The following is a 19,336-nucleotide window of genomic DNA, read 5'->3' on the forward strand; positions in this document are numbered from 1 at the left end:
CATTGATGGCATAAAGCATTATAAAATCAGGTGTGATCAGCCTTAAGGTATACTTTATATGTATTTTAAAAAATAGTAAAAAGAGCAAAAGAAGAATTTAAAAAATTGATCATATGTATGTAATAAAATCATAATACCTAGAGAAAAACTGTGAAATAATATTTATAGGAAAAATTTTTATAAATACAATTGAAACCAATCATTTTTACTGCTTGATAAATCTAGTATTAATCTAGGGACAAAAGTAATACACATTTTATCCATGTTAAAATGATTAAAATAAAATTAAATTAACTATTATATATTTACAATAAATATATTAATAAATGAACAAAAAATATTTATGTGTGTGTGTATAAATTTTTCTTACTCATACATATATTGTAGAAAAAGTAATATAATATATTATAGTTGATAATCACGGATTGTAACATGTGCGCCATGTGAATTTTGTTTGCTAGTGTGGGATAAAAAAAAACATTAAATATCTAAACAGATAAGAAGTTAAATCAATTTTTCATTGTTCTTTAATAGAATACATTATCAGTTTTAATTGAGTGTATTATAATATTAAAAAAAAAAAAAAATGGTGAGTATGAGAGATTTTATTAACCTTAGAAGATGTCATATTTTAAATATAGGTTAATTACATTTTTATATTATTTTGATTATAAAATTAGCCGAAGGGTAAAACGAAGAAGTTTATTGACAAGAAAAATTCAGTCACATTTCATTTAGTACATCGTTCACAAAAAGATCCATTGATAGCTGATGAAACAGCACCACAAAGAGTACTTGTGCCAGCTGGCGAAACACAAGCTACTAAATTAGAAAAGAAACCATTGGATAAGAAAAAACGTGTAGAAGAACAGCAAAAATATGGAATATATTTTGATGATGATTATGACTACTTGCAACATTTAAAAGATGTTAATACTTTGGATGTTGAATGGGTACATGTTGATCCTGTAAATGTTAACGAAGATAAAAAGAAAGAAGATTGTAAGCTTAATTTACCATCATCTGTATTTGCTTCAAATGTTGAAGAGAAAATTGGTTTGCTAAATAAAGCTGCACCAGTATCTGGACTTAGATTAGATATAGATCCAGATATAGTAGCGGCATTGGATGATGATTTTGATTTTGATGATCCAGAAAATGAATTAGAAGACAATTTTATAGAATTGGCAAATGCTAAGTGTTGTGATGAAGGAGACCTTGAAGATGAGGAATATGGTTAGTATATATATATACATAATATGAAGGATATATAATTATTTGTATTTTATATATTATATATATTATTATTGTGTAAACTTATAGAAGATGAATTTAGCGAGGAAGAAGATACCGATGCTTCAAGTAATGGTCAGATGGAACTTTCCGATGAAGAAAGAGATGAATTATGTAGCTTAAATGGTCCTCAACATACTTTCAAGGATGAAGAAACAAAGTCAAGATTTACAGAATATTCAATGAGTAGTAGCGTAATGAGAAGGAACGAGCAACTGGCACTGTTGGATGAAAAATTTGATAAAGTCTGTATCTTCTATAAATATTATCAATATATAAAAATAATATTAATAATTATAATTTTTTATTTTAGATGTATTCCGTATACGACGATAATGAGATTGGTGCTCTAGATTGGGACGACATAGAAGGACATATTGCATCTGATTCTAATATGGTTTTACAATGTGCCAAAGAATTTGAAAAATTACAAAAAGAAGATGTAGGTATTCAATTAATTTTTATGTGTATATTATTTAAATAGATATTACATGTATTATCATTTTCAGATGGAAAATGTAGCAGAACTTATGCGAGAAAGAATGAAAATTATAGAACAAGAGTACTCAAGTTCTGATGAAGATGATTTAATAAAGTTATTTGTTGATGCTAGAGAAAAAGATAAATGGGATTGTGAAAGTATTATAAGCACATACAGTAATATTTATAATCATCCTAAACTTATTGTAGAACAAAAAGTAAGCCATAAAAGAATATTATTTACTTTAATTTTTTAATAGTTTTCTTGAATACTACACAATTTTATTTTTTATCATATTTAAAAGGTTCCAAGGAAAATAAAAATTCATTCTAAAACTGGTATACCAAAAGATGTATTAGATGGATCACCAGGAAAATTAACTTCAAAAGCATTAGCGCAATTTAATTTACAAAATAAAGATACAAAATCGACAGATACACGATCTGTAGCAGAGACTATGAAATCTAATTTAAGTGTTTTAAGTATAAGGCCCAAGGATGAATCTCCTGATGAAAGAAAAAAAAGAAAAAAAGCATTAAAAGAATACAGAAAGGTAATGAAACCTACTAAATCTTTCATGAATTTTCAAATGAAAAATATATCAATATATATATATATATATATAGTATTTTAAAATCATTTTCATATAATTATCATAATTTTAGGAAAGGAGAATAGAACGTAAAGCCAACAAAGAAGCATTCAAGGAAGAAAAGAAACGACAAGAGAAGATATTGCTAAATACTAGACAAAATATTCAGGGTAATCGTATATTGTAATGAAGTGAATGCTGTAAAATAAATTATATTTGTTGTTTTTATGTATCATAAATAAAAAAAAAAAAAATTTTTTTAATTTAATATTTTTGTTTTATAAGAGAGATTTTTTTTTTTTTATATATAAGGGGTCTTATAAAACAGAATCTTATATAAGAGAGATATTTTATATAATAAGTTAGTATTTTTAATATTATCTCTTTTTCTTATTTTTTATTTTTTTTTATTTTTTTTTTTTTTTTTTTTTTTTTTATTTTAATTTGCAATGGAGTAATTAAATTAATTTATTCATGCAGATTGCGTCGAGACATTTTACGTAATATCTACTATGTAGAAATCTGTAGTTTCAGCCAGAAACGAGACAGATACAAGAGAATCTTATCATTGTCGAAATTTTTATAGAAGGATCTAACAATGTAAATTTCGACGAGTCCCGTTTTTTCACCTTGTTACGCATTGGAAATTACTCCGTGTATATATATTCTTGAAGTAATTCTAAAATTATCGAATGTATTAATTGTTTAATCTTAGACGTTTGCAAAGAGAGAACTTCGAACGTTTTCTCTTTTATCGTAAAGTTTAAAAGGCAAAGTATTTTTTAGGAAACTCTTTTTTCTCGAAAAATGTCGAAAACAATGTTACGGCCAACAGCGAGTTCAGACGTAATTCTTGATCGATTATGATGAACAAAGTCTCATTTTAAAGATAAAGCTTTAAATAAAGATATAGCTTTTTTTTTTTCGAATATTTGATTAAGCTTTATTTTTATGTATAAACTATTTTCAAAAGAAGGATGATTTGTTGACACGATTTTTTTTTTTTTTTACAAAGAAAATAAAACTTTTTTAAAAATTCGTAAAGCCATGTACTCGATTAAATCTTTATCTTTAAAATGAGATCTTGTTTCGTCGTTCAAAATCATATAAAGAAAAATTATCCATTGTACTCATTCTTGGCGTAATCCATTATAAAATCAGGGTTTTGATGAATAATCTTAACAGATAAAACCTTTTTTGCCAGCAAGGAAATTACGTGTGATATATAGTAATATTAAATAAGAGTGGGGCAACGGCCAATTAGATTTCTTCCAGTATTAAACTCCAAAAGTCTATGCAGTTGTGTGTATTCGCGTTGTCGGATAAAGAGAGTGCGTGGAACAATAACCACGTGAGACCACGAGATAGAGCGCCATCGTTTAAGGCGGGGCAGAAAACGGAAGCTCCAAAGTCATATGATCGATTTGTAATTCCTATAGCACTGTTCGTTATTCCTTTCATTCGTTGCAAAGATGGCTAGTCAGACGCAAGGTATTCAACAACTTTTAGCAGCCGAAAAACGTGCTGCTGAAAAAGTTGCCGAAGCTAGAAAGCGTGAGTTTTTTTTTCTAACAGTTGTGATTTATTATATATCGCAAGGATCGTGAAAAACTAATTAACGTAGAATTATTATTAATCAATTTACAATTGGGTGTAACCGCTGTTTGCTAAAAGTGATATAGAAATTTTATTTATATAAATAAAAATTTTCATTTATCGTGTAAATTTGTGATGAAGATTTCTCACTCAACGTTTTCAGACATGATGGTGTACAGTATTATGTTGGTATACATTTAAGATCAAATAAGTTCTCTCTAATAAAAATTAATGTGAAATATAATATTTTTTAAGTTCATATATATGCTTATATATAATATCCTGTATAGAAAATTCTGTATTTATAAACATTGTATTTATATATTATAGGTAAAGCTCGTAGATTAAAGCAAGCCAAAGAAGAAGCTCAAGATGAAATTGAAAAATATAGACAGGAACGAGAAAAACAATTTCGTCGATTTGAGGCAAAGGTGAATATTTTTAAATATCATTAAAATTACATAATTGTATCTATTAAATTTTATATGTATTGATAATTTATATATCGTATGAAGTTATCAAATGATAAAAATATCATTTTGAATAATTATTCGTTTCTATTTAGCATATGGGTTCGAAGGAAGATGTAGCTGCACGTATTGAAGCCGATACCAAAGTAAAGATTGAAGAAATGAATCAAGCCATTTCCGTGCACAAAGATACAGTAAGTAATCCTCTCTATTTTCTAAATTTTACAATAGTATTACTCTTTAAAAACAATGTATTTATTGTTTGTAATTAGGTAATGTATAAAATCTTGGAATTGGTGTACGACATTAAGCCACAATTGCACATGAATTATCGCAATGAAATGTAAACTCTAAGGAATATATATATATATATATATATATATACATATAAATATATATATATATATATATTCAACGATTATAAATACTACATTTTATGCTATACATGTACATTAAATATTATTTGCTATATCATATCTTAAAACATATTTATCACCGTTATATCATATGTTGATCAGGAAATCTTATATATGTACTGTTTAGTCATAGACAGTAATATTTAAATTCTTAGAGTCTTTCCTGCAATTGTTATAAGACAATAAATGTAATTGTAACTATGTTATTACCAAGCTTCAACCACCAATATAAACAGTCACAGAATTAGCACAGTAATGAGAATGATAGAAGTTTAAATAAATAAACATTTTCTACCTGCCGTTTCAAGGCCTAGGGGCGACAGATAGAAGTTTAAACACCGATATTTATTAGTACTGTTTAAGGTGATGGTAACAAATTGTACAATGTTAATGTATGTTGGTAGATGTCATTCCATGATCTGTAACATCGAGGACAAAAAAAAAAATATTTATGTCATCTACAGCCTCTCTAGGTTTACAAACAAGCTCCCAATCCAATGTAAACCTTGCGACGATGTAGAAATATAATATTCCCTTATAAATATTATATGCTTTGTTAAGTTTAACGATTATGGGTAACCTTGCCTCGCGTGTATACTCTGTCTCTGTAAGTTGGTTGATTGTCTGTACAGTATTAATGTTCAAAAAAATAAAAAAGAAAAAAAAACGGTAACACCGTATTTTCCGACTCATATTTTATATCATAATAATAGTTGTAACTTATTACAGTTGATATTCCATTAGAAAATCTGCATCATACATTGCAATATTATTAAATACTTTCATTCTATTTTAAATAGCTTTATATACATTACCCTATATTTTTATGATTACATAATTGAGACACAGATGGCCTTGAAAAATATACACAATTGTAACTTTTTTGCCATATCCATGGCATTTGAAGCTTGCGTGATAAATATCATATACATAAGAGAAAAATCGTCGAAATTCGATCACATTGTACTTTCTTAATTTGTAAAAAAAAAAAAAAAAAAGAAGAAGATTCCTTTTAAATAGATATAATATGAAATATTTATCATGAATAAATATTATAAATATCAAGCTTTTTCCTCGTAAGTTAAAAATTCTCAAATTATATTGTATTTCGAAATAATAATATATATCTATCAAATAAGAGGGATTCGTCAAGAAGGCACAAGATGACGCGTTGGTAGAGGCACACGATTGGCCAATGTTCGTGGCTCTCCCCGTTGGTGCGTATACAATCTATGAACTGGTAGTGGGGGAAATCAGCTGTGCAGGTACGCGAGAATATCCCCGCTCCGCCGCGCGGTAGTCGTTTGGTGGCCAACGAGTTGTAAATACGTGCGTGCGTCGCGGGCGCAAGTAGCGCCATTCGATAGTCGCCGGAAGGTGATTCGATTTTGCGAACTAATCCACGCCAAGCGGAACGGAGTTTCAGTCTGTCATTCCGCGCCGAGAAATGGAAGACGACGAGACGCTTTCGTTCGGTGAAAACGTGAGCACGTTGCCGACCTACGAAAAGGTTGTCGTCGCGTGCGCATACGCGGTGACAGGTGTGCGGGTAGGAGCATTTTAAAAAATCCTCTGGTTATGTCAACGGACGCGACACCGTCCTATTACGATCGTCTTCGGATTGAAAACGAGAACACGCCGAGGGAGAGATCTATCGTTTATTTGTCATCATCATTATCAACATCATTATCATAAGAAGCTCCCTACGACTGTTCTCCGTCAAGGGCATATTACATCGAGTGTTGTTTATTTTTCTCTTTTCTTATTCCTTTATGTACCCTGTCATTTCTTTTTTCCTTTCTTTCTTTTTTCCCGTGACAGTGTCACGGGATTCGTAACGAAATACCTGTTCTCTGTCTCCTCCTTGAAGCTATCTTAGTGGCAAGAGAAGAAGAAATATGTGGTGCCTCGTAAGCCAGGCTAATTCCGTCATCCTCGAAGTTCAGGTCGATCCCAAAGCCATCGGACAGGAATGTCTCGAAAAGGTGAGTCGTTTTCTTCTTTTGTTTTGTTTTGTTTTTTCGTTATTCTCTTTTTCCTTTCTTTTCAGTTTCCTTTTTATTCCAATCTTTGATCTCTGATTTATCATGTAATTTAATATAAATATTTTAGATCAATGAAACAGATCAGAACGTTTCAGCGAAATCGTCGAAATACGCGCCGTCTAGCGATTCTCCTGATGCTTGTTTGCGATTGGTCCGTTCAATCGTTGCAGTTGATTTGGCGAATAGGAAACTTCACGTATATCGCGTCCTTTGTTTGAAAAATTTAAATCGAAAAGTAGTCTTTTATTGAGGATAAATGAAATCAGGAAAAGTACAAAGGCAAGAAATACCTTGCAATTTTGCTCCTTTGTAATCATGAATACTTCTTTATCGTACGTTTTATCTTTTTTCTTGGTTATGATAGGAGAGATCTCCATTGTACTTTTTACGTTCTAGTACGCAATCGTAGTCCTTCAAAGAGCGCGTCGTTTTGTAATTTTCTCAAGGAAATCTGACCTTGACTCACTTGCCTCTTGGCCATTGTACTTGTTTGGCTTGATATGATGTTTTATAAAATGACTTTTGAATTATTTTAATTCTTAGTATTTATTTTATAATTAGGATATCATCGACCAGCTTATTTATTTTATTTCTAAGATCAAACAACTTGGTCGATATTAGAAAATTATTGATTATCGACGGATTAATGAATTATACATTACCGACAAATTAAATATATATACATATATATATATGTATGTATGTATATATATAATATTATCGATAAGACGAGAAATTATGAGGATATTATCGACGTAGCATTATACGAATTTAGAACAAGACAACTTTATCGATTGTTTACGAACGTTGTGAGAATACCTTAAAAAAAAAGAAAATAGAACAAATTAAAACGTAGATAGACATTTATACTGATGTGTGAGGGCTGCTTTATATGGTTGAGTCGTAACTCACGTGCGCAACAGATGTTCCGAAAATATTCGTTTATATAGTTACTTGATACGAAATTTGGGAAACATTTTTACATAAATGACTGAGCTATGCGTGTTACACGTTAGGACGTTTATCTTTTTTTTCTTTTTTTTAAATTTGCAATATGAAATATTTTTAAAAACTACGAAGAATATAATATTCATGATTCAACGTTAATATTAATTATTAAAGTATTGCGTGCGTTTTAATTCAAATAACGATCGACAGGTGTAGAGAAAGTACATTCGCGGTTGCATCAGGTTGATAAAATTACCGGAGCGTGTAGCCGATCTTTAAAATTAGAACGAGCGAGTAGCAGTGCAAATTTCGTCTTGCGCAATCTCAGTTTTCTCTTCTTTTCTTGTTCGTCTATGTGTGCGTTATATCGTTGAAAGAAAAGCTTGAATGCGTCCTTTATTTTTATCATCGGGCATAGATTTTTATGATATCGAAATAGGTCAAACGGAAGTATAAAAAAAACGAGTACCTCGTATCGATATCCTGAGGATATCGTAGCATCGAAAAAGGGACTTCACGGAAGCATGGTCTAAACTACTCGCGTACACGTACGTAATTGGAAAATGTGACCAGTACGTGCTTTCGCTTTTAACGGCTTCTAATCTATTTCACTGTTCAAGAGAGCACGGAAAATACGCTTATTTCGTGGGAAATTAAAGCGCCTTCTTTTCGATTCGATGAATTTCGTTAGAAATTTCTCATTGACGGTAAAAATCTTTTGAGATTTTTCTTTTCGAATTTTATCGAACATCTAATATCGTTTGCAGACGTTCGTTTAAAGATCCCAACAACTCGGTGTTCCCGTTAAGCGTGTACGAAACTCGTCCTAGTTTTTCGTCAATGAATCTCTTCTTCAAAAATAATCTCAGTCGTGATTAGATTTCGATGATTTAACGGTGTCTCCAGGGCAATCCAATTTGTCTGAAAGGATTAGCTTCGCGATAATATAAAACATTTATATCGTTTCCGATCGATCCTCGTGATTATCACCATGAACGACATTTTTTTAATGCAAAAAATTTGCCTATGACTTCAATTTTATTCATAACTCGATTTATTTCGATTTCCAAAGATTTTTCATAATTTTACAGAGAGAACTGATATTGATAATAAACTTTTCTTTTGACTTTTTTCCTTTTTTCTTCTTTTTTTTTGTTTTTGTTTTTTTTTTTTTTCCCTATTAATCAATACTAATAATTTATCCGTAACACGATTTTTATCATTATATTTCTGTTTGAAACTAATGATTCATAGAAGGGACCTGATGGTATGCACTTATAATGTTTATCCAGCTTATTAATTATTAATGCGTACGGAGAGAGTAATATATCTTCGTATGAACATTTATGATGCCAAATTTGCGCTTTATTACGAAATTATTTGAATATAATATTATTAACATTAATAATTAATTATAATAATTTATAAATTACATATAATATTATTAAAGTTCAAATGTTAATAAATACAATATTATTTTTCGGTAATTGTAGAAAATTAAATAGATATAATAGAAGATAATTTTATTCTCTTAAGATTTATAAGAAATATTCGTTTTAATTGTTAAAATGTGATGATAATAAAAAATTATCGATGAGAGAAATTTTTTTCATCATTATCATTATCATCATCATCATCATCATCATCATCATCCTTTTTTCGTGGATTATTTTTCTAAATTCATGAGATAATTTAGTTTCTCGAATTGATGGCGGCCATAACCAGAGTTATCTACTTAGACGCTCACGCGATTTATTTGCGAGAAAAAGAATAATCTAACGATTCTAGATACGCTCGCGTGCGCCTGCCTGATCTATACTAGTGGCTGTAATCACGAAAAGGATGGATATGTTGTTGGAGCCAATGTTGAATGTGGCACGAACTTGTTTGATTTAATAGCGATATTCGCCATTATTTTATCGGCCAATCGGACTCACGCTCGCTCACTTTATTTCACGGAAAACTAGGAACGTTAAAATAAGAGAAAGGAAAAATATCTTTATTGGCAATTTGACAAATTCATTTTTTAATAGATAATGTGACATGTAATTTCTTTTTTGTTTAATTCTATCCAAGTAAATTACTTGAATAATTGTTTCTTGATAATTGTTCTGCAATATAATTATTGTAAAAGATTCTTAATTATATAGAAAGAAATATTTTCTTTTATCCATCGATATATTTTCTTTTAGATCATCGTAATAATTTTCTTAGTCGAGCACGTTGTCTCTTCTTCGATGTGCAAAGCGAGTTACGACCATAGAATAATTTCAAACGATGTGCCGATAGTTCTGGAAATCTCTCTCTTTCTCTTTCTCTCTCTCTCTCTCTCTCTCCCTTGTCTGAAATTCTCGTCAAGCTTGGCCACGACAGATAGGGTGTCGCGAAAATTAGGTCGAAATTGGTCGGAATTCAATCTCGGAATTCAATTTGCCTTGCCTTTGTGTTTCGGGACCGATGCGATCAACGCAAAGCAGTCGTTTTCTAGATCTAATTTGCGTTTACAGACATCATGCTTCAGTCTGATGCTCAGTTACGTCAGTGAGAGAGAAATAGTAGAAGCAAGAAGGGGTAGAACGTTTCCACGTCTGATATGATCGTGATCGTACGAAGGAGGGGAAGAAAGATTTTATTTTAGCCGAGTATCGATTCAAATAAATTCGACGACTCTATCGGGAATAGAATCTCGAAGAAGAAGAAAAAAAAAAAAAGAATCTAATTCTTTCATATCTACGAATTGAATTGATTTTATCGTCTATCTGAACATTACACTCGATCACACGATAAACGCTTATAATTAATTATTAAAGAAGTGCTAATGATGAAATGACATATTTCAAAGATATGTTCGTAGTAATAATGACGTTTAAAAAAATATTGTTTCTTTTATCTTTTTTTTTTTTTTTTTCTTTTATGTAATTTTCTTTTTTGCAATTTATTTTTTTCCACTACTCGTTCTCATTGAACATTCATTTTATCGACGCATTAAGAAGAAGATAAAGTACAATTATTTTGCATAGAAAAACAAATGACTCAGCCAAGTGACACTTATAACCAAGTCAGTTAGTTGTCAAGTTGCATTCTATTTTCAACTTGGTTTTATAATAAACTTTGTCCTTTTTTTATTTCGAATAGCATAATGGTTTAAAAATATATGAATTTTATTATTTAAATTATTTTCTCACATAAGTTATGCTTTTATTTAAATAAATATTATAGCGAAATTATAAAACAATTTAATAGAGTTTCAGTGTTTGTTAATTATACATATATTTTTTATTTTTTCTCGTGCTTTTTTTTTTTTTGTTTTTTTTTTGTTTTTTTTTGTTTTTTTTTTGTTTTTTTTTTTTAAGTATTATATTCGCGCTAATAAATACACGTGAACGTCGCGTTCATTTCAAATATTACAAAGAATAAATGTAAAATAATTTGATACAAAATCCCTTTATATTCATAATTAAAATGAATCAATTCTAATCGATATAAAGCTTTAAATTATTTCATTCCAAATGCGTACGTAGAAATAAATGAGGTATAAACGAGACGCTCGTTCAATCTCAGTTGTACGATGGAATGCACTTCGTCGGTTTATTTCGTCTGTTTTTGACCGATCGGACAGTTCACGTCAGTTTCACGTGCTTCGGGACCAAAGTCCTCTTCGAATTTACGTCGGAACGAGTCGGACGACCGTCGGTAAAGTTACATGAAACTCTTGCCAGAGGCATTTTGCTAAAATGTGTGATCGTTTTCTAGGTGACGCTTTAGCTGAAGGTACGCAATATCGAAGAATTTTCACGTTGAAAAGTAGATATATACTTTGATCTTATATATAAAGGTGTTTTAACGTAAGGTGTTTCTGAGAGAATGCCAAAACATTTCCTGTCGTATTTTCTATCTTGCCATTTGATATATAAATAAAATCCAAAACGTATTATTAGATAATTAAACAAATGTAAGAAGTAGATGTTATCACAGATGTAAGCATATACTTATTACATATATAAGTATATTACTTCATGTATTTTAAAAGATCTGTAGAAACATTTATATCGAGCGGAAGATGAAATTTTATCGAGTACGTATTTCGATTCAACAATCTTAATGTTCATTGCTCTACATCGATCGAATAGAGGCATGTGAGAAAAGTATAAAACTACTTATTTACATCTTCTTCTACGTTCAAAAGAAATATATATCAGGGAATTGGTACGTGAAATTTGGCGTTTCCTCTTTTCGTTAGATATCCGATTTTTCATTGGACTCTTTGCTGTTCCTTTGATCTTCTCGTACAACGAACACGTAAGAATTCAAATTTCTTTCTAGGATTATAAAGAACTTTCTTTTCGATCTCTTTTCGATTTCGACAAGGGAAAATTTAGATTTTTTGTTCTGTTTTTTTTTTTCTTTTCTTTTCTTTTTAAAAATAAAAGTCATATCTTTTTTACTATAGATGTAAAAGTTTGGATTAAAATTTCATTAATGAAAGTATATTAAACATTCTTAATGAACTAGATAAACAAGTTGATCTTTACCCATTCCCAGGATTAAAATTGTTACTTTATTTAGCGAGAAAGAAAGAAGAATAAGGAGAAAACAAAGAAAAAAAAAAATAAAAAAAAAGAAAAAAAAAAGAAAAAAAAAACAGAAAAAGAAAAGAAGAAATGTTCTCGTAACTATTCGTACAAAGGAGGGTTGAAGCTTTCCAAGGAATGTGTTAGAGACTTTCGTAAGAATATAATTGAAACTTGAGGAAGACCCGGAAAGTCTCACTAGCATTATACAGGCCGTTACCTTCTTATACATAATTTAATTACTTCGCAATTTAATCGGAGCGACGTGCAAGCAAAGCAAGAACACCCTTTCACTTACAGTTTTATTTGTATCTTGTCTATTCTTTCTCTCTTTATTTAACTTTAATTATTTCTTTTATTTTTCAACATTTTCCATGTCTTTCCTCATATTTTTCTCTTCCTTTTTTTTTTCTTTTTTTTTTTTTTACGATCTCCTATAAACTTTGATATTTATCGTATACATATATATATATATATATATATATATATATATATATTATACAGTATATACATCCATACACACACACATACACACAGGTATATATAGAGTCCGTCGTCGGTTGGGCGAAAGTTTAATTAGGCGTACGAACGACATCCGATATCCTTGCACTCTTCTCGAGATATCTAAAGTAAGAAAGAAGAAGATAGAGAGACAAGAGGTGGGAGGAAAATGTTCATTTAACTTAGATCGTTTTCAAATTTCACATTGGTCTACGTATATCGAAAAGACGCTGATCCACCGTCGTAGGAATCTCATTACAGCACTTAATTGCGTTCCTAACGGAAATCCTTTCGTTGTTAAATTCTCTCTCGCTTTCCTTTTGTCACTCATTTTTATTCTCTTTCCATTTGTTTTTCTCTTTCTCAGTTTTCCTATTTCCCAAGACAATGAAAGTAGACACTCGTTGTTTCGTTTTCTTTTCTATCTTTTTCTTTCATTTCTTCGTTCCTTTTTTTTTTTTTTTTAATGCACTCATCCATGACCTGTATTATTTCTAATCCGTTCGTAATTCATTCGAACATACTCCATTCGGTATATGCTACAAATGTATAAGAGAGAGAGAGAGAGAGAGAGAGAAAGAGAACAAAAATATTTCTATTCCGTTGGATTTGTTAAAATGCGATTGAGTTTTTATTAACTTTATTCAAAAATGTCGATGAACAAATACGTTCAGAATATTAGATCTCTCTCGCCAAATCGACGCGTTTCGCGTTTTATTAATTGTTCCCATTTTTTTTTTTTTTTCATTCGTTAGCTATTGCATTTCGATCGATAAACGATATCCAACAGTTATTGTATGTTTTCTAACAATGTTGTAGTCAATTCAGAAAGCATCGATTTGTTGAAAATTAGTACGGAATTTGTATGACTAAAGTATCGTAAAACAATCAATAGATCATTATGAGAGAGAATTTGTATAATGTAAATAATACATAACTAATATTATCGTTATTGCATTTATTTTCAATCTATTTCGAGCTGTCAATTATTATTGAAACAACTGGACGAATTGGTTCTATTTCCGAATTCATACGAACGGAGCAACCACATTTAATATCGCGGTCGTCGTCGTCACACACCGCCGATCTACAAACTCCAACGCGCGTTAGAACACATAGTAAAGTTTTATCAATCAAGAACATGTACGCAAACGAATATAAACGTGGCGATCCGAAATGCTTTTTCCTTCCTTCTCTTTTCTTTCTTTCTTTCTTTCTTTCTTTCTTTCTTTTTCTTTTTTCTTTTTTCGTTCTCTTTCTCTCGTGTCGGGTACAGAATGCCTGCAACACAGTGTATCTAATTAATAGGATTAATTAAGAACTTTGTGCTAACGTTCTAGGCAAGTTTCCAGTAACTTCGTGACGATTTTTCTTTTCGTCCTTGTCGCACGTTTCTCCGCGTACGTAATTAGGTAACGTGGTTTCAAATATCCCGTCGACCCTTTCAACTCCTTTTTCTTCCTTTCTTTGAAGCATTTCTTCAATGAAATATTTGAAATAGTTACAAATTTCTAAATTCTCGTAAATTGTAAATCGATCAATCGATCTCTCTCTCTCTCTCTCTTTCTCTTTCTCTTCTCATACTTTTTTTCCTAATTTGTTCAAATGTCTTTTATGGAGATTGTGAATATACACGTTAGACTTCATTACATCATCAGCGATTCTGCTTTCCTACACATAGTAAACGATTGTGCAAATATCAAAATAAATAAATTTCATTTTTTCATCGGAAGAATCGAAGAATGGAATCTCGATTTAAATCACTCGTAGTTATTATTTTTTTTTTAATGATAATCCCATAGTGCCCATAGTGGTGAAACAAGTTTCGATGAAACGTATGGTTGAAATTTAAATGGTTGAAAAGTCATTTATGGGAAAAAATTGTTTATGAAAAATGTTAAAGTTTAAGAAGGTGAAGTATCTCATAAAAGTTATTAATTTTAATGATCGTTTAATTTCATCCATGTTAATTGGCGAAACAAGTTTGCGTAAGATCAAATAAAGTAAAGTTGCTTATTTATGTTAAAAAGAAAGAATATCGAGAAAGGTGAAGTCGATCATAAAGTTATCAGTTTCAACTATCGTTTTTACATGCTCATTGGTAAAACGAGTTTTAATGAATAAAACAGGTTCCATATGATATTCGAGTTTCATTCATTTCGAAATTCTTTCGATATCGCGTTATATTTATAAAACGTATATCTATTTTTGTTCTTGGCGAAGAAATGATAGAACAGGAGATAGTCGTGTTCTGGTGTTAAGAATTTAGCGTGAAAGTGTCTTTTTCGAGGATATGGACGTAGACAAAGGAGCGAGGTTGCGACCTTACGGAAATGAAATTGTGGAGAAAGGAAAAGAATGGAAGATGGGGAAACGGTAAGAACGACATGTGGGCGTAAAGAAAAAGAGAAAGATAGTCGAGGCCACAATCCAACACCTTTAAACTATTCCTTTGTGGGTTTTAAAACTTCAGTGGCGCTCGTATTTTGGTCTCCCTAGTGGCTCATCGATTGTTCTATAGCGCTACGATTCCCATTGGAAATTGTCTTTCCTGTCATTGAGGACCTAATCATTTCTCTCTTTCTCTCTCTTTCTCTCTCTTTCTCTCTCTCTCTCTCTCTTTCTCTCTCGTTCTCCAATGTTCTCGCATGGTCTCCAATGGACTATTACGATGTAGGTTGTCGAAAAATATCCGTGAAAATTCCCAGAGTGACGATCATCCACTAAATGATTTTTAATATTTCTTTTTTCTTTTTTCTCTTCTTATTTTTTTTTTTTTTTTTTTTTTTTTTATATTATTATTCATGGATATTGATACGAGGTAAATTTCTTTTTTCTTTTTCTTCTTTTTTTCTCTCGATAAAGCACGTATATAGAAAGGAGATATTGAACACAGAAAGTAAAAATTAAAAACAACTCCGAGATAAATTTTAATGCAAATGATTATTTAATGTTTTCATCGGAATTTTTCTTTCTTCCTTTTTCTCTTTCTTTTCTTTCTCCCGTCTTTCGTACAAAATTCTTAACTTCTCATTTAGATATCGCGAGTCTTTTTCATTGCTATCACCATTCTCAAAGTCGTCGGTTCTTCGTCGTATCACTGTCGTTTCTTAGTTCGAATATCGTGCGAGATGCAAGCAAATATAGCAGGAATTCCCCTTTGCATTGCGATCAGAGGGGTGTCAGAGAAAATGGGGAAAGAGAGAAGTCTACAACAAAGCCTCTTTGCAGTCGCTACGTTGCGTTCAACGGCCGTTGAATAAGGCAATATCCCCGGGTTTTATCGTACTCGTTTTGCATGTGCTGAAAAAGAGAAAGAAGGAACAACAGAGATAGAAGATGAGAAAAGTGGATGCGGGGGAGGGTGGCTATTATTACATCGGAAATTACTAGATTCACATTTTTTTTCTTCCTCTTTTCTTCGCCTTCAATTTTTTTTTCTTTCCCTCTCTCTCCTTATCCGTATGCCTATCTGTTAATATCGAGTCTCCCTTTACCACCCTTCCGTCTCTCTCTCTCTCTCTCTCTCTCTCTCTCTCTCTCTCTCTCTCTCTCTGTTTTCCTGCAATTTCCCTGCAATTTTCCTAGCTGGCGAAGCTCATTTTGCATCCACTTCGACGAACCACATATGGGAAAAGTTCGTGATCAAAATAGTCATGACAGTAACGTCATCCTTAATAATGTAACTTTCAGTACGATTTTAATACTGGTAAAGTTAATTAGAATTTATTGTTTATGCATGCAATTTGTATGAAATTTTATTTCGATTTTAGTTAGATCAAATATATAAGATACCATTAGGATTTATCAGATTTATTTCGAAAGTGATATATTGGTTTTAATATTGACGATATTTATTCTTTTTTTATTTTGTGTGCCAATTGCGTCGAGTCATTATACAAGATTACATCGTTATGCATGCTAACGTGTAATAATATCTCTTTCTCTCTCTCTCTCTCTCTCTCTCTCTCTCTCTCTCTATTTCTCTTTCTCTTTCTCTTGCTGTCTCATCTATGATCGTCCGTCATTACGAACTTTAATGGCCTGTCATTAGAGCAACACAAGTCGTTTTGCAGCGTCATACGAATTTTCACTACATTCGAACAACCGGTAAAAGGTGCGAATCTCTTGAGAGATAAAAAGAGAGAAAGAGAGAAAGAAAGAGAGAGAGAGAGAAAGAGGAGAGAGAGAGAGCTCTTTTATATAATTTTGTTCTTTTATCTTTCTCTCTTCTGGGATCTGATTAGACAAGTCAGAAGTTGGAAAGTTCTAAAGCCTCTTATTTGTGCTTTCATAACCGGTTTTATAGTGTACGTATTGGATTCGTAAAACATCAGTTATGATCCTGGTATATTTTTTTTTCTTTTTTTTTTCTCTATTTTTTTTTTGTTCAATAAAAATTTTAATCTTCCTCGATTATTATGCAAGAAAAATTATGTTTTTAAAGTTCGAGGTTAATATATCACGAATTTGTTAATATCAAAAAATTTTTCATATATTCAAGGGAAGATATGTATGTAATCATGGAGAAATCATTTCCTTACATAATACTATCAGTACTTTTATTAATTTTCATCTTAAATATTACAATATTTTATATTTTAAAATTCGTTCTTGATTTATTTTTTCGAATGAAATCGCGAAAAATTTGAGGTCTTTAAAGTGAGTAGGCTCGATTGGAAAAAAGAAAAAAAACAAAAAAAAAAAACAAAAAAAAAGGAAAAACGAGAGAAAGGAGAGAAAGAAGAGACGTTTTTGATTCGAAAGGGAAAGAATTTTTTTCATCATTCGTGGCTTACTTTCAGAATGATCATCGAAGGTCGAAATTTTTCTTGGAAACTACTAGCTCGCTTTTACACGGCATATCGTCGCTCTCGACATACCGTTGTATGAATCTTGGCACGAAGTATTACGAGCATTCGAGGACACGACGACACGTATGTCGAGGCGTGCGCCACTCGCGATTTGGAGGATATGTTCCGTGGAAGTTGTGGAGCGATTGGATTCTCGATATCCTGACGGAGAGATATACATACTCAATTGTGAATGCCTTTGAACTTCCAAGCACTCGTATTCTCCTTGAATAGATGCAATTTGAAGATAGAAACGCATTGATTTTATTAATTAGTTTCATGCATGAAAAGTTATTTTTAATCAATAAATATCACATATATTTTCGATACAATGAAAGTTTCAAGATGAAAATGTCTTCCAAGATGAAAAAACAAAAAAAAAAAAAAAAACAAAAAGGAAAATAAAGAAGTAGAAATAAAATATGTTCGATTATAAGCAATACAATTGTGCAACGTATACAAGAGAAAATAATTCAACGTATATACGATGTATTTTAATTATTAAAATTGAGTGAAAACAAATGGATTATCGATAATAATATATTATTCAACACGGTAATATATATGCATCTGTACGATATAAACGGAGTTAAATAATATGAAAAATATGAAATTTTGTTTACATTCAAATCAACAATATGTAAATTTTCTGTTTGTTTAATGTTTGTTCTTCGATATAATCATTAGGAAGAAAATAACGAGTACATACATAGATGAAGAAGTATTCTCAATTTTATAATAGAGTTTTAGATGATATTTGAATATACGAGATACGTCTAATAGAATATAGGAGAATTTTGCTTTCTGATCTTCGTGTTAACATCAAGATTCTCTTACGCTCGAAAAGAAAATGAACGCGGTTTAAAGATATGTAAGACCGTGTGTAATTAAATAATAGTTAATATACAGTATATTCTATTTGAAGTTTTTCCTCTTGGCTATTACCATCTCAAATTACATGCATAATGCGCACAGATGTTCCTTCGATGAAAGAACTCTTCTAAATTGAATTTGTAAAGACTTCCCTTTGAAAGTACACCTTGGAAGAATATAGTTCATTAAAATAAATCGAATGATTAATATATTAATCACTTTTGTTAAACTAATCTTATTTGTACTTAACTGAATAGTATTATTATATGCTAATGTTAAAACGATAGAAAATTAGAATAGTTCGTTTGAGAACTTATAATTAATATAGAATGATTTTTGAATCCCTTTGAAAAGTTTTGATCACTTTTGTTTGTCACTTAATCTTCAGTACAAGTGATTAATTAGAAATGTTTATCGTTTTATTTTCTTCCATGTCTTATTCCATTAGATTCGACGATCGTCGTATCAAAATGATTTATCCTTCGATTAGAATCAATTCGAATTCGACAGAATTTTTGAAATTCGTTAAAAAAGGATATTGACGTGAACATCGAACGTTCCATTATATTTTTTCCAATCTCCGTGTCGTGACGTTAAAGCACGCTGACATCTCGTCGATTCGAATTCGCTTCATGGTTATAGCCTAGGATCTCTACGGAGATGGAAGTAACCGAATCAGAAATCAGAGAATCGAAGC

The 19,336-nt window shown here is 30.8% G+C and overlaps 3 protein-coding genes across 3 annotated transcripts in view; all 3 read left to right on the top strand.

The window, feature by feature from the left end:
- The first annotated feature begins 294 nt into the window (after window positions 1-294).
- Window positions 295-2,634, top strand: LOC124427834 (protein LTV1 homolog). The gene is made up of 7 exons (XM_046971190.1): window positions 295-589; window positions 681-1,236; window positions 1,324-1,538; window positions 1,607-1,735; window positions 1,803-1,991; window positions 2,079-2,327; window positions 2,440-2,634. Exons 1-7 carry the CDS (start codon window positions 587-589, stop codon window positions 2,551-2,553), a joined length of 1,455 nt encoding a protein of 484 aa, XP_046827146.1. The 5' UTR covers window positions 295-586; the 3' UTR covers window positions 2,554-2,634.
- Window positions 2,635-3,726: 1,092 nt separating this feature from the next.
- On the top strand, window positions 3,727-5,528 carry LOC124428259 (V-type proton ATPase subunit G). The gene is made up of 4 exons (XM_046972151.1): window positions 3,727-3,920; window positions 4,293-4,393; window positions 4,528-4,626; window positions 4,705-5,528. The coding sequence occupies exons 1-4, from the start codon at window positions 3,839-3,841 to the stop codon at window positions 4,777-4,779; spliced, it is 357 nt and encodes a 118-aa protein (XP_046828107.1). The 5' UTR covers window positions 3,727-3,838; the 3' UTR covers window positions 4,780-5,528.
- A 519-nt stretch (window positions 5,529-6,047) lies between these two features.
- Window positions 6,048-19,336, top strand: part of LOC124428253 (E3 ubiquitin-protein ligase MYLIP) — a 118,272-nt gene continuing 104,983 nt past the window's right edge. The window contains exon 1 of the mRNA XM_046972144.1: window positions 6,048-6,833. Within this exon, the coding sequence (XP_046828100.1) occupies window positions 6,747-6,833 (87 nt within the window). The 5' untranslated portion in view covers window positions 6,048-6,746. The remainder of the gene's footprint in view (window positions 6,834-19,336) is intronic.

Source organism: Vespa crabro, chromosome 11 (genome assembly GCF_910589235.1).
Source record: "Vespa crabro chromosome 11, iyVesCrab1.2, whole genome shotgun sequence".
Classification (NCBI taxonomy): domain Eukaryota; kingdom Metazoa; phylum Arthropoda; class Insecta; order Hymenoptera; family Vespidae; genus Vespa; species Vespa crabro.